This window comes from Polyodon spathula, chromosome 23, assembly GCF_017654505.1.
Source record: "Polyodon spathula isolate WHYD16114869_AA chromosome 23, ASM1765450v1, whole genome shotgun sequence".
Classification (NCBI taxonomy): Eukaryota; Metazoa; Chordata; class Actinopteri; order Acipenseriformes; family Polyodontidae; genus Polyodon; species Polyodon spathula.
The window spans coordinates 2034655-2050220 of NC_054556.1; the positions used below are offsets into that span (position 1 = coordinate 2034655).

Sequence of the window (15566 nt, forward strand, 5' to 3'; positions counted from 1 at the left end):
TGGGAACCACTGCTGTAGATGATCAGTGTTACACCTCAAAGTGGTTGCAGCTATATAATTCCACAATATAATTCCTTTAATCTTACCTGATGTGCCCTTCCATTCTCTATGCAGGTCTCAAGCATGCAGTTTGAAAAAAAGCACATCACAAGCTTATATTTTCATTTTAAAACATGATATCTGGAATTACACAGAGTTTCATACATCTTTAGTTTGCAAGCCTTGCTTACATAAAGTCTTCCTTGGAGTTTGAAATTGCCCCCTTCAACTCTTTCTTTACTGTCATTACCCAACCAGCTGGCAGCAAGGCATCAAACTGAGACTTTCCCTTTAACCAAGTCTAGTACCAGATACTGGGTTTTGCAATGAAAATACATATTTTGTATAAAGCGTTTTTCTTTCAAAACTGCACTTTTCAGACCTGTACAACAAATGGAATGGAGCGGAGCAGGTACAGTGAGATCAATGGAGTCATGCGGACAGCGACCAGCACTTCAACCCAGCTGACAGCCCACACACACAGCACTGGAGTGCTGGTAGAGGGAGGAGGGTGGGAAACTTCAACCCAGCTGACAGCCCACACACACAGCACTGGAGTGCTGGTAGAGGGAGGAGGGTGGGAAACTTCAACCCAGCTGACTGCCCACACACACAGCACTGGAGTGCTGGTAGAGGGAGGAGGGTGGGAAACTTCAACCCAGCTGACTGCCCACACACACAGCACTGGAGTGCTGGTAGAGGGAGGAGGGTGGGAAACTTCAACCCAGCTGACTGCCCACACACACAGCACTGGAGTGCTGGTAGAGGGAGGAGGGTGGGAAACTTCAACCCAGCTGACAGCCCACACACACAGCACTGGAGTGCTGGTAGAGGGAGGAGGGTGGGAAACTTCAACCCAGCTGACTGCCCACACACACAGCACTGGAGTGCTGGTAGAGGGAGGAGGGTGGGAAACTTCAACCCAGCTGACAGCCCACACACACAGCACTGGAGTGCTGGTAGAGGGAGGAGGGTGGGAAACGTCAACCCAGCTGACAGCCCACACACACAGCACTGGAGTGCTGGTAGAGGGAGGAGGGTGGGAATATCATTTTGGTTGGTTGCCTGGTGTAGCTGAGCTTGTACCTGCTCCAGCACTGCTTTACAAAGGTTCATTAAATCTCATGGTGGGAAACTGGAGAATTAAAAAAAAAAAAACTGGCAGTAAATTCAAAATCTCTCGCTTTATAAAAACGCCAGATGTGGCAGAACTGTTGTGCAGATCCCTCAGAACAAACGGCTGCTAAAATAACAGAGGAAATATTAGTTTTATAAATGCCACTCGTATTCCTGCTCCCCAGCCCGACATGGAGCAGTGACTTCCTTTCTGTTCTTGCACCAACACTGGGAACATTTTTCTTTTTCAAACATTTTCTTTCTGAGTCCAAGGAAAGCCTCCCTTGAATAAGTCATTATCAGTTTAACAGAGGAAATAAACGCAGCCTGCTATTGATTAGAGGGGAGGTGCTGGGGCTTGGCCTTTTGAATTCTTGGCCCTTTGGAACCTGCCAACTCAAACAGAACAGCTTTCACTGGACCCTTTTAAGACTCATTCGTGCCGCCTGAGGACTGGATAGAGTCTCGCCACGGCACGCAACGAGCCTCCAGACTCCCAGCATGCATCTCTGCAGACGAGTAATACCTCTGTCATTTAATCTCAACTCCCTGGACATGCGGAGAAGATGCCTGTTTGAAAATACAGGTTTGTATTCATCCTGATTTCGAGGGCTATTTCATAACATATTCTTTGAAAAAAAAAAAAAAAACACTTATTAAACGTTTCATCACCTGTACAAAACAAGGGCTGGTAAAATTGGCCACAGTAGGTAAACAAGGTTTATCTGAATTCCTTTTTTTGTGGCTTGAAAGACAAAGGAAGAAGAAAGATAAAGAGCACGGCAGGTAAGAGTTTAAATTAAGACATAGACACAGTGTCCCTTTTATGAATTGGCTGTTCTAACATACGGTATGCCTCGCCTGTGCCTGATCTTAGCAGGTCTCTGGCAAGCACGAGTCTCCAACACCAGGCTCTCAACACAAAGCTCTATTGAATCCATGGGCACCCAGTAAAGAAGAAGCACTTCAGCAGCACATGACCCTTCAAGAGGCGCTAGACTGAGCCTGGTTAAAACACAGGCATCCGTTTGTTGCACCGAACAGAGAACGGCCTGTCTGATTATTCACTGGGTCTGTTGAATACGACGGGATCCCTTAGTGACTTGACCAGCCAAGACCCTGCTTATTAAAGATGCTATTCGGAGGGGCGTCTGGCCAGAGTCGTCCTTCAACAGAACAAGGGCATCCTTCAGAGGTCAGGAATGTGACCCCCAGGCCTATGCCCAAGTCTGTTGTCTGACAGTGTGGATGTGCTTGCTGGTCCAGTGCTGTGCTCAATAGAGCATTTCTCTCAGTCTTGGAACAAGCAGCATTTTTTTTTCTTTATTTTTATTAGTGCAAATTTAAAAAGGTCTAACAAAGCCGCTGCTGTTAAGAATCCCCTGTGAATGATTTGCTGTAGTCACTGGGTTATCATTAGAATTGCAGTGTTGCTATGCTTCTGATAAAGAATGCTGATCAACACCTACAGCTTATGCCTGGATGCTGCTTTTTTGACTTATCTCTGCATTTGTAAGAAATGTCCTTATCCTCAACGCCTAACATACGCAGTTCTCTGAGCCAGCAATCTCTGAGCTAGCAATCTGAATTCCAAGCCAAGAAGGTTACATACAATCAACGGGGCTTTCGTTTCCTAACTTTGCCTGTGTTAGCAATTATCAAAAACAATAGACTAACATTGTACAGTGTAACCGGGTGCTAAAATAGCTTTGTAACAGACAAACATCAGAAAGAAGGTTAAGCCGAGGAAGAAGTGTGGAATGAGTGGTGGCCTCTCACCTCTCCCCTGTGACCCACGTAGATGAAGGCACACATGGGCTGGAAGGCTCCGGTAGCGCAGGACAGCAGGTGAGTCCGGTTGTAAGGGTGCAGCATCCGGACATAGTTAGCGCATTCGCTCTGCCAGCGGAGAAACAGAGACATTGTTAAAAGAGACTAGGAAAAAGCATTCTTTAAATAACCTGAAGCTCGGTGAATATGGTCCAGTGTGCATACTGTAATGTACAGAAAGTGTAACATAATACTACTGCATACTGCTCTCTCTATTTTCACTGTTCTATCATTCACTCATTTTCTTAACTCACCGGTAGGCCATGTTGACAGTACATTGTAAAAGTCCTGTGATTTCTTGTTTAAGAGCCTTTCACTGACTCACTGTTTTCAATATTTCACATGTTTTTAATGTGTAACTCAGAAAGCAAAATAAAGAGGCTTCATTGTCCTTTCATATGCGTTCATATACTGTATTGGATACTTTATTGCATTCACTGATTTTGTATACAGTATTCATTTTTATCACACACTGCCTGTCTCCTACATGAAACCTCTCTGTCTATCTTTAAACAAACAAACAACAACTAAAAACCTCAAGAAACAACTCTGTGCTGGTGACCACTGAGCCCAGGGGAGTGATTCAGGAACTTGCTAAGAAAGAGTATTACAGGACCTGAAGGGAAGGGCCATTTCCTCTGCTGGCATTGCTACAATAGGAAACAGGAGGCCTGGCTGGCCAAGCGGAAGATTGCCAAGAGTTTTATCTTCAGTTAGGCCAAGATGTCAAGCTTGTCTGCTCAGCTGGCTCTGTGGTTATAGTTACTCAAAGGGCTGCTATTATTTCCTGGGATTGTCACAGAACAGACAGCAGTGAGATTTATCCTGATATGAATCTTCAAACCATTGCAGGTGAGTGTATAGTAGGCTGGTAAATACAGTGAACAATACCAGTCATTAAAAAGATTACAAATCAGGTTGTTGTTGTTTTCTAAAATCAGAGACACTCAGTGAGAGGCTACTTCAAATGTAGCACTGAGTAAGTTTGCAACAGAAGATAGGAAGCACTTTTAATACGGAATAGCCTACCATGTGAAGACTAGATTAAACTCAGACTTGCTCAGTTCCCATAGAGGAGACGTTCATTGCTTGTACTCTGTAGCAGTTATCAGCTTGGTCCTATAACTCCCCTGGCTGGAAAGAGGAGACAGGTGCTCCCCGTGGCAGTGTAATCCCCTACAGAATCTCACAGCTGGATTATCCCATAGCTCCTTCAAGTTAAACAGACAGATGTACTCTTTTAACAGGGAATTAAAGTCATCAGGGCCAAAGAAAGCAGCACATCATGCAGGGCTGGCTAAAGGTTCAGGGGTCTGCAGCGCATATCTGTCAAATGGATATCAGGCAACACATTTCTACTGCACAGCCACAGCCAAATAGAAGGGGGTGACAGACTCAGCCCTGACACAGAAGACAGTCTGAGACAGGCTGGCTGATCGAGAGATATCACAGATATCAAACCACATGTGGAATGTTTTTGTTTGTTTTTAAAATGTTTTTATAGTCGTGATTAACGGTACCACAGTGGTAAATCATTTTAAGAGCACTTCATGCTTTCTGTGTACATAACTTCCATAACTGGAAGCAGTTGGTAGCATTCTGCACAGTGTAGGCGAGACAAAGGAGTGTGCAAACAGGAATGCTTTCTGGCTGTAAATTGTATTGGCATTCACTGGGTTCTGAGTAACTGTGGTCTCTTTTGATTGCAAGTGCCACCAGGTAAAACCATTGTGCAAAACCAAGATGATTTGGGATTTAGCTAAGCAAACGCTTAGAAATGCTTTAGTGAATTCCCAACCAAGCAGGTTCCTATGAATGGGACATCGCTGAGCACACCACCTAATCTTAGATAAAGTTATGATATTCTACCTATAGAATCTCAGCTAAAAGGTATGACATTCTACCTATAGGACTGTGCCACTGTACCAATTAAAACAATGTTAAAGCTAAGTTGCTAGTTTTAAGTATCATTATACAAACAAGTAACATATACATTTGCAAAGGGCATATCCAATATCAGCTGCCATAAATATTTGGACTTTCCCAAAGCCTTCACTTTATACTTAAAACACTGGCCCCGAGCTACCTTTTCTTTCCTTTTATCCCGTGACGGAATTTCTGTGTAAATAAACATTCATTATCCAATGCAAGCCTTAACTAAGGGTCAGCTCCCTGTGCTTTAACTGAATACAATGGCGTGTCTTCGAATTCACAATCACAGTTTGAATGTGGCTCACACATTGTGTTTCAATGACCAAGGCCTCTGTGAGTGAAGGACCCTTGGAGGTTCTCACTAACAGGGCACTCATTGTATCTGCATTCCACCAGGGAGGTCTCAAGTCTCCCCAGGAGACACTGAACCGGTACGGGGTGGCGCACGGTGTTTTTTGAAAAGCAATAACACAGAGCCAGAGGATAAATTAAATGTCGAGGGCAAGATGACCTCTGGGGATAAAGATCATAAAGCAAACAGATTGAGGGGGCAGCTGACCAGTGATCAGGATTAGCAGTTCTCATTAGTCGGTCATTACTCTCCATTAGGCCCTTAATAAATCACGAGGAGGAGGGGGAGGGGGAATCTGTGTTTGCCCAAGCCTGGATTGCACCCAAGCCTGCTGTCTTCTAGAAATATTATCATGGTGAAAGGATGCAAAAGTTGTGGCTGATTCCTCTTATTGCTTGCTTTAGTTATCTTGTTGCTTTACCCCAGCATGTAGTATTCATGTTTTAAAGTTATGGACGGCTGGGGACGCTGTCGTAAACTGAAATGTTTAGCTTATTACACTGGGAGCCTTTGTTCTCATCATCTTTCCATCATCAGCACCTTCTGAAACACCTTCATCTAAACACTCTTCCAAGCGATGGCTATTGACCCAGTAAGCTCATTCAAGCTGCTTGGCTTGATCGTCTTGCTCGTTTCTGTTGCAAGAAGAGCCCAGCACGAAGGCATTCACAGAGGAATGGAAATCAGGTGGACAATCATTGACCATTAGAATTGTGTTTCTGAAAGCCAGTTCTGGATAGATTTGCACCCTGGCTGTGTGTTTCATAGTTCACAATCAAATTGCCATCTGGATAACAGTTCACTGCTGATCAACATGTTCTCGTTCCAGGATCTGGCATTCTTTCATTCTGCGCTTAGTTCTTAGGTCTTAGTGTGACCCTGGGATGAATCTGATTAGAACAGTTCCAGCATTTGAAAATCTGAATTAAGAGCCAAAAAAAAAAAAAAAGCATCTTCTCCTTGATATTTCCACTCAACTTTATTTTACCCGTAATGACCCTAACAGACTGAGAGGGAGAGAGTAGTCCTCCATAAACATTGGACCATTGCTGGATAGTATTGGACAGGAAAGTGATGTACGGACTTAAATGTAAAACTATTATTAATTTCAACAGGAGAAATACCTACATTTATATATAAAAGCATATTTTAAGAGCATTGTAAGTTTTATTAGATTTTATGATCGAGTGTTTATGGGTGTATGTTTACTGCTTGTTTTCCAAAGTAATCTGCCTATTTTCATTTGCTCATTTTACATGCCAAGAATACTGCGCTATCTTGTGTGTGTAGCAGTAATTCAGATCTCTGGGTTAGTGTAAATGGCTGGATCAGAGTTGTTTTTAAACTCAAGTGCCAGTACCCTTTTACTATAATTCCAGGCTCTTGATTTCCTATGATTCTGTTTTCTCTGTAAAATTGAACAAAGTGTCCCTGGCTTGCCTTCAGATGCCTTGAGGATTGTTCTGCCCATTGCTTCACTTCTTTCAGCCTTTGTTTCAAAACTTAATGTGCATTAGTCCCGTTATCTTGTATTCACGCTGTCATCCCGTGCATAGACCAGATTAAAGAATTCTTAAGTTTAAAAAAGAAACAAAAAAACTACAACACTCTTTTATGTTTAACAGCAGCTCCTGAGTATAATCTTTTGTTTTTGTGAATTATAATAAGTTTAGAGGTCATGTGTTGGGTCTCTCTTATTGTAACCAGATTCAGCTTGTCATCTAGTGCAGTTTGTTAACCAAACTGCACTAGATGGCACCTCTTCTAACAGTAAGAGACTCGCTGCACACCTTGTGTTATTACCTGCTTCTGGAGCTAGTGGACGACATTGCACAGTCCCAACTGTAACACAGTCATCTTGCTGTCCAGTGTAATAGTCATTACACCATATACCCTTGTATGTAATCGCTTCACTGTCTACCCACTCTTTGATACAGCCATTAGACTGTCTCACTCAAATACTGCCATTATACCATTCACACTGTAATAGGGGTATAGTATTTCAAAGATTAATACACTTACAAATAACCATTAGAGGGACACTGAATTCAAGAGTTTTCAGATTAAATTTCTAAAATATTAATATTTCAGTCTGGAATGTATTTTTATGATTCAGAACAAAAAAAAGAAAAAGGGAACCAACAGTTTAGGACCTGACAGCTTGACAGAATTTATTATTGCATGGGCTCCTAGTTATGAATTTCAGTGCTGTTTTAACTATCCAGCAGAATTCCTCTATAATGTTAAAATGGAAGATATATCCCATTCAAGTTTGTCTTTGTTACGTTTCTCCCTCACCTGCCACATCTAAAGAACTCAATACCTCCGTTGCCTCCCTCCCGTCATGTGAACTCAGCGCTGGGACTTTAAAATCTCCACAAGTAGGCTGTCAGATATTGAACACGGCAGAACAACCGTTTCACATTTCTCATTTATAAAACAGTATGTATTGTAAATGATAACAGATGGCTTCTTTTGTCCATTACTAGAAACGTGTAAAAAACAATCACAGGGCTTCATGTGACTGTTGAGTTTTCTATTTCAAAGACGAACTCCGAGCCATCTCTTTTCTTCATGTTATTCTCCTTCCTGTATTTTCTAATCTCAGCGGTTAGGTTAATTTGATATCTTCCCAATTATTAACCTAGATTCCGAAATGTTTCAGCTGAAAAGCCTCCTCCCTTTGACTTGCTAAATCTAGCTAACAAGCCTGCTTTTGCTAAATGAACTCCAAGGCCCTCGGATCTTTTTGTCGACTGTGCTCCTGAAACTTCAGTACCATTGTTAATTGATGGTTGTACAGTACCTAGGAATGCACTGTAATGTATAGGTTTGAATCTGTAATGCTGTTATTGAAGTCTCCTAGGGTGGGTTCTAACTAAAAAAAATACTTCTCATAGGATCTTTAAAGAATGCATTGACACTACAACAGTTTAATGCAGAATGGTGATACTATCATATTTTTTAAATAGTACAAATGATATCTTAATAGTATGGACCAAAACACACTGGTATTCCATTGTAATATAACAATACACCTCAGTTAATTGTCTCTGGACCACTATGTACTAGTGGTTCCAAATGTATTCCATTGTGTTGCAAAATTCCATTATGTTGCAATAATGCCGTGGTCTTCTGAGGTTCTGCTTGGATTAAAAATGGTATCTAGCTTAAGGTATTATTCAAAGTCTTGTTTGGTGAAGTACTGTACAGTACTGTATTGAAACTCACCAGAGTTTTCCCCATGATATCTAATTGTTTTGTCAAATATGTTCCTCTTACAAAAATAATTGACTAAGCCCACCCTTCACTCACCAGAGGGTCTTTGCCCTTGAGAACACAGTCCTCCTTGTCACCTGGCAGTGGGGGCCAGTAAATCTGCGAGACAATGAGAGAGAAAGACAGAGTTAGTGCCAGACACACACACACACACACATCCAGCCACCTCTATGCATCTGTCAAAGTTAATATACTGGGTCATTCAGCACGTTCCCATTTGATATCAAGCATTGACAATGCACAAACCTAGTTAACCATGTTTTAACTGGGCTTGGGAATGAGAGTGATGGGAATGAGAGGGGATGCTTTTCAAAGCTTTTTTTCATCCAAAGTGAAAATATTTTTAAATTTAAACAGTAACAGCATTTTGAGTTATCTGAAAGCTTTTAACAGCTGTCCCTTGTTGGCTTTACTGACAGAATGCTTTGTCTAAAGTTCTCATGAAACTTGATATACTTCATACTGTAATGATTTAATAGGATGCATCCTGAAATGTGAATACAGAAACCATTACTGTATCAGTGAGAGAATAATGACCAACTTATCTGTCAAATGCGCTGGCGATGGACTGTAAGAGTTTTGCAGCAGAGTAATCATACCTTACATCTAAAATGAGGGTAATAAGACAGAGGGTCTTTTTTATTGTTAGTTAATGCTCCCTTTTATCCCGAATCATTTAACATGAAATTAATGTCCCTTTGACTCCAGTTCTGACAGCAGCGATGTTTAATAGTAAACTGATTTAATGACAAATGTCTGCTCCAGTTTTTGAGGTTTCTTTGCAACAGCTGTTTTTACTGTAGAACGCCAGGCACAGATCAGAATTCAAATTCTTAATAGAAACCTCTGTGTGAATAAAACTGGTGACTGATAGAAAAATGCTGGCTTCCACTCAACCACCCATGTGAAAAATAAAACACATTGCAAAATTGGGTGGTCGTGGTTATGGATGAATTAATACCAACCACGTTAAATGATCCACTCTCTTCAAGATGCAAAGGAATATTTCGGATACATTTCCCATGCTTGAGGCACACTGAAGACTGAATCCTTTCAACTGGACAGTTTGTTTAAGATGTTCTGCTTTTAAAGATACATATTTGCTGTACATGTTTAAAGATAGAGAGGAATAGAATGGCTTGTAAACAACATTACCTGCTAGATACCCTATCTATTTCCACGTGTTGTATTTATTTAGTATTATTAAAGCTTAAGTACCTTAAAGCTACAGAACATCATACAACTTTCAGGCAACTCTTTCTGGAAACATAATTCAAGTGACATTTTTCTCAAGCAATTTTCACCATATGCAAAGCTCAAGCAACACAATCTAAACATTCTGGGTTTCTGCAACTCGTTGGGGAAGATGCTTGAAAATGCTTGTCCTTCAACGAGTTGCCTTAAAAAGTTGTGTGGTGTTCCATGGCCTTTATAACCTATGCAGATTACCTATATAATGCACGAGTAGTGTGGATAAGGTATTATATAGACACTGGCGATTGGTGGACAATGTGTTGGCCATCCACGAACTCTCCTTAGAACATAAGAATAATTTAAGCTTGCCCGGATCCTAGTGGCTGATTGAGCTCAAAACTTTGTCAAGTTAGGCAGCCCATTCCATACCCTCACCAATCTCTGTCTGAGTGTAACTTGTTAGTTGTCTCTATGTTTTGTCAATAGGGATACGACTATAGGAACAGAGCCCCTATCCTGTCCCTGTCTGGTTGGGGGTGTCTGTGAAATAAGTCAATGGTCTGCACTGCTGTAATCTACAGTGCATGCCAACCTGTTTCCCTCAGCAGGAAATCACAAGAGAATGAACATACCACGCAAATAGGAACAGTGTTCTAATTACAGTAATTGACTGTAATAACAGCCCTGTGTGTGTGTGTGTGTATTTGTGTGTGTTGGATTTTGTTTCAGTCTCTTAAGTAGCAGGTCTCCTGTTCTCCTTGTCCCATCTGTCTGCTTTCCATTTGTGTCTCTTGCATTGCTATTTCCTGTTTAATTAGGATTCATTCTGAGCGATCCTGTTTCATGTTCCCAAGCCGCAGCTCCGCCCCGGTTATCTCAGTAGCTGTAACGCATTCGCAGGTGCGTGCGTGTGCTGCAAACAATGCACTGACACAATGTGTCTATTAATAATTGTATCATTTGCACCACCAAGGGGGCTCCCAACCTTATCCATATATTTCTTTCACAAGCTCAAGCTTGTTAAGATTAACCAGAAACAGCAATGGAGCAGATGTGGACCTGTTTTTAACACAGAGTGAATTCACACCTTATCAGGGACACGTTAATGGAGCTGGAAATCAATATAAACATGATTCCAAATTCACTACATTTATTATATTAACTCATAAGCTTAAAAGTCTAAAAGGGTTTTCACAGGAATTAGTTAATCTTTTGATTTTGTATGAAGTGAATGGAAGGAAGGCTTTTATTCAGTGATGCAGTCCCGTCATTTAAAAAAGAATAATATTTTTTAACAGATAATTATCTTGAAAAATGCAGCCACTGATGCTCATCAGCTCAATTTAACCAAAACTCTGCACATATAGAAATTCCAGATGGTATGTTTGCACGGTAATTTTGCCCATGCTTTTACCATGCTTAGCCATGGTCTCTACCACTTATTGTATTTGTATTTGCACTGTGATTGTACTTCACCACACTTTCACTGTGCATTTTTAATGCTTTACTACACATTGACATGCTTTTGCCATGGCATGCCGCTGTCAGGGTAGTGTGTCCAAGTGTGAATCACCCTGTTTGTGCGTTCCTCTTTTCCCTACATTGTTAATGGAAGTACCAGGGCCTACACTGTTCTCCAGTGTTACTATTAAGAGCCTTCTTCCTTCCTTACTGGGCTTCCTGCTATAGACAGACTGCACTTCTCACCTCACAAAATAGAATGATCAACAATGCATGTTCTGGCGTCTCCAGTGGATCACCTAATAAAAGTGGAGAGTGAGTCATGCAAGCCTGGTTGCAATATCCGATATTGGCTTGGGGCCCACACTGGCCTTTGCATTCACGCAGATCCTTAAAACAGTTTTGCATAGTAAAAGGTGTGGTAAAGTGTATAACAAAACAAGGCAAACCATGGCGAACATTGGTATATGCTATATATATATATAATATATATATATATATATATATATATATATATATATATATATATATATATATATATATATATATATATATATATATATGTGTGTGTGTGTGTGTAACCATGGGACAAACATGGCTAAACTGCACAATTGCTATGCAAATATATTGTCATAAACTTTTAGAAGCAGGGATGAAGAAACATTTGCTCTAATAAAAATTTGGGCTGAGGGTTCAATCGAGAATTATATTGGTGAGGTCAACCTTGCTATATCAAAAGCAGTGTGTAATCGTGCAGCCGACCCACATCGCACCAGGTCCGACCCGGATAGAGCATGCCAGTGTGAAAGTGGCTTAAGATTTATACTAGCAATGTGTCATTAAAGCAATATTGTGATAAACTGCTATTTCGTGTTAATAATAATGATGGTTGAAACACATTTCTAGATGTTTTATAATCGGATCCCTGAGTTTAAGTATGATCACGAGATTTAACAAGGAGGCATTGTGGTCTCAGAAATACCTCATGCAGGTCAGCGATGACACTTCAGGTGCAAATAAGTGGATGATTAATGGATGCGCATGGTCTCAGTGTAAGAGCACAGCGGGTAAGGGGTACTGGCGTGACGGTTTGAGGGTATTGTGACAGCAGCTAGTTTAGAAAACCCCTGATGCTTTAAAGTAAATCTGCCTCATGGTCCCTTAAGAGTTCTAAGACCTGCTTCTCGAAACCTTGAACCGAAGCAGCTGCTTATTCCATCCTGCCACCCAAGAAGGTGTTTAAACAAGTCAAACTGAGGCTTGACGTACGGCAATTAGCATCAAGTCAGAGAGCGGCGTTGGATGGAAAGCTATGTGGCCAGCGCACAGCCTAGGAGGAAAGAACTAGAATTACGTCAGGGTTTTAAACCCTTAACCTGCAATGATTTTGTTTACATGGCTGTCTTTCCAGAGCCAAAGAAACAACAGTGCATCTGCACAGTCACAGATGCGTGTATTGCACAGATGATTGAAATGTATTGCATGTGATTATAAACGAGTCCAGCACACGATGCAGGCAGACGCATGGAGGGTTTCAGGCTCAAGACAATTCCAAAAAGGTAAACAGCTTTGTGAACAGGATGGCGTCAGACCGGAAATGGACTCAAAACAAGTGAAGGGCTTGTCAAAACTAACGCAACAGCACTCAGTGTTTTATTAAACAAAATAGACAATTGAAACAAAACTACACACAAAACAAAAGGCTTGCTGGCCAAACAAACAATGAACAGAAACAACACAAGTTTTGTGCTGGTTTTTAGCCAGCATGCTTAGCCATCGTTTACTCTTTTTACAGACTACGCCTCTCCTCTAACACTCCTCAACCTGAAATGAGCTAGGAGTGGGGCTTTTATATATGTGGCTGGAGCCTTAATTACCTATTAAACAGTGACCTTATTAAGACTCCAGCCAAATTCCCACAAGCTTTACAGGGATGGGGATTTTCGCCGGTCTCAAATAGTAAACAAAGACATACATTACAAATACTAACCATCATAATAATAATAATAATAATAATAATAATAATAAAACAGCACACACGTGTATATAGGGGTGGGACACTCCGCCACAGGGTTAAACCATTTTTTAATTAGTTTTTTTTGTTTGTTTTTACTTCCAAATTTCAGACCGTTTGGAAGGACAGCACGGGCTCACAACTGGGAATGTCTAAACCCATAGAGAGATGATGACATCATTACCCAGCCTGAGTCTGGGGAGTTTTTTCAGGGAGTGAGTAAGGATGGAGGGATATTTTGTTTGAGAAATACAGTAAGCATGTCTCAAAGATTTGGCTATTTCTCAAAGCAAATACAATAGCAAACACAATAATACATTTGTCTCTGACTTCTTCATTTTTTTTGTTTAGTTTTTTCTCCTGGAGTGCCTGTACACCGAGGTCTGGGCTCTGGTTGTTTCTCCCTCAAACTTTTCAACGTTTTCTTTTTCTTTTTTGCTGACACAGAAGCTTAGGATTAAACTCGAAGCATGAAAGGATAGGACCTTTGTAGGGTATAGCTTCAAATACTGTTCTGTGTTTTTTTTTCATTTGTTTATGTAACAGGGGCAGGCTGGGTGCGAACCAATGACCCAGAGCACTAAAATCAAGTGTCTAATCCACTGTGCAAAAGAGCATCTCATCGACATCTGTAAAAGTACTGCTCATGGATCACGTGGCTCAAAGACACTCAGAAATACAGTCAGGCATGTTGTCACCAGGTGCTATGAGAACTTCCCCTCCCAGCTCTGCAAGCTCAGCTCAGTCCTATGCCATTGAGTCCTGGGTCCCTCTCAAGCTGAGATGAATTGTGTGGTGGCTTTGAGTCCCTTGCTCTGATTTACTACTCTACGCTCTCGCAAGTAAGAGTGCGCTTACACTTACAAGTCTGACCTACTTGTTTTGGACTCTAAGCCACTTTATGTCCTGTATGTGGAACATGGCCCCTGAACTAAACTGTGTAACCACAGATATCATGCCTCCGTGGCAAGCTCACTGCACTCGAAATGGGAAAGTGAAAAGATGTTCCAAATGATTGAAACATGCTGTGTTTCTTTCATGGTTGACACAGATCCAGTTGGTCATGTAGCGTACATGACGTAATTGTTTTCCTTCTGGTTAGCTACAGCCTAGAACAAAGGAAGGCCAGTACCTCTTTCGAGTCAATGTTGTTGGGGTCCAGGCGTAGAGAGTACAGAACATCCTTCCCTCCGATAAACAGCCGGTCGTGATATTCATCCAGAAACATGGAGCTTAAATTGAGAAAGCCTCTGTGTCCAATGAATATGGACGACCTGTTTGTGGCCAGGAGATCTGAAAGAACAAAAAGAAAGTGTTTCAGCTACGGTATCTTGGCAGTGCATGCTAAGAGCTCTCAGATGTTCTATAGTTCCATACTAAATACATTCCACCCACAAAGAGCATTCTGTAATATGCATTGTGATGTCACTGTGAATTTTTCTGTGGGTTTATGAGGTCTTTGGACTCTCCAAACCCCTCTCTATTAGCGACGTGTTATTTTAATAAATTGGTACTGGAGAATAAGTGCATTGTTCTACTGCATGTATCATACTGTACTACAGTGCAGAGAAATAACAAAAACGCCTTAGCAATATGCGTGGCTGGATAGTATCTGTTTGATTTGATTGAAGTGTGATGTCATCTTTAAACTATATCTTGTTTTCATGCAGTGGCCATCTTAAAGAGATTGAAGTTGTACAATGATCCTCTATAGCTGTGAGGTTTGTGGTTGGAAAGCTACTGGGTGCAAGATGGTTGAGTGAAAAGGAAAAAGCAAAGCTTTTTTCTTTGCGAGGGTTCTCGAGGGAATAGAGTCCAGAAAAACCTTGAGAGGACCTTGAGCTGTTTATTGTTTTTTGTCATGATCCTCCTAAAAATAGGGCTTGGCCAAAAGTTAATGTTTTTTAAAATGGTTATGTTATTCAAAAAAGAACAAGTTGTCCTTTTTCCTGAAAAATATATAAAAGATTGTAATTATATTGCAAAAAATATTGCAAATTGTTTACATACATTAGTGATCCAAAAAAAGGTTTGCCAAAAGTAACTGTTTAAAAAATGTGTATATTTTATATCTAGTCTTTCCTCGAAAATATAATTTTGTTTAATTTTTCTCTGGAAGGAGAGGAACACCCTTTATTGGTCCCTAAGAAAACTTAAGATTCTGAATTCTGAAAAACAACCTCAGAGTTGCTGTTGTTGTTTTTTTTTTTTTTATTCATGAAATATTTGAGTGGGTGTTTTGGGTGTTCAGTTATCACCATCAGAATGTTCTTTGACTTACAGTTTCATAACCTGAGACAGTACCTGTCCTGTGTCTTTACTTTTAATGCAAGGACGCCAGAGAGAGTG

At 40.9% G+C, this 15566-nt stretch overlaps 1 protein-coding gene across 1 annotated transcript in view; it reads right to left on the reverse strand.

Annotated features, from left to right (window-relative positions):
• LOC121298121 (semaphorin-3G-like) overlaps positions 1 to 15566 on the reverse strand; it is a 41254-nt gene that overhangs the window by 12319 nt on the left and 13369 nt on the right. The window contains exons 2-4 of the mRNA XM_041224950.1: positions 14350 to 14510; positions 8585 to 8647; positions 2935 to 3054 (exon numbers count right to left, since the gene is read on the reverse strand). Coding sequence (XP_041080884.1) covers positions 2935 to 3054; positions 8585 to 8647; positions 14350 to 14510 — 344 coding nt within the window. The remainder of the gene's footprint in view (positions 1 to 2934; positions 3055 to 8584; positions 8648 to 14349; positions 14511 to 15566) is intronic.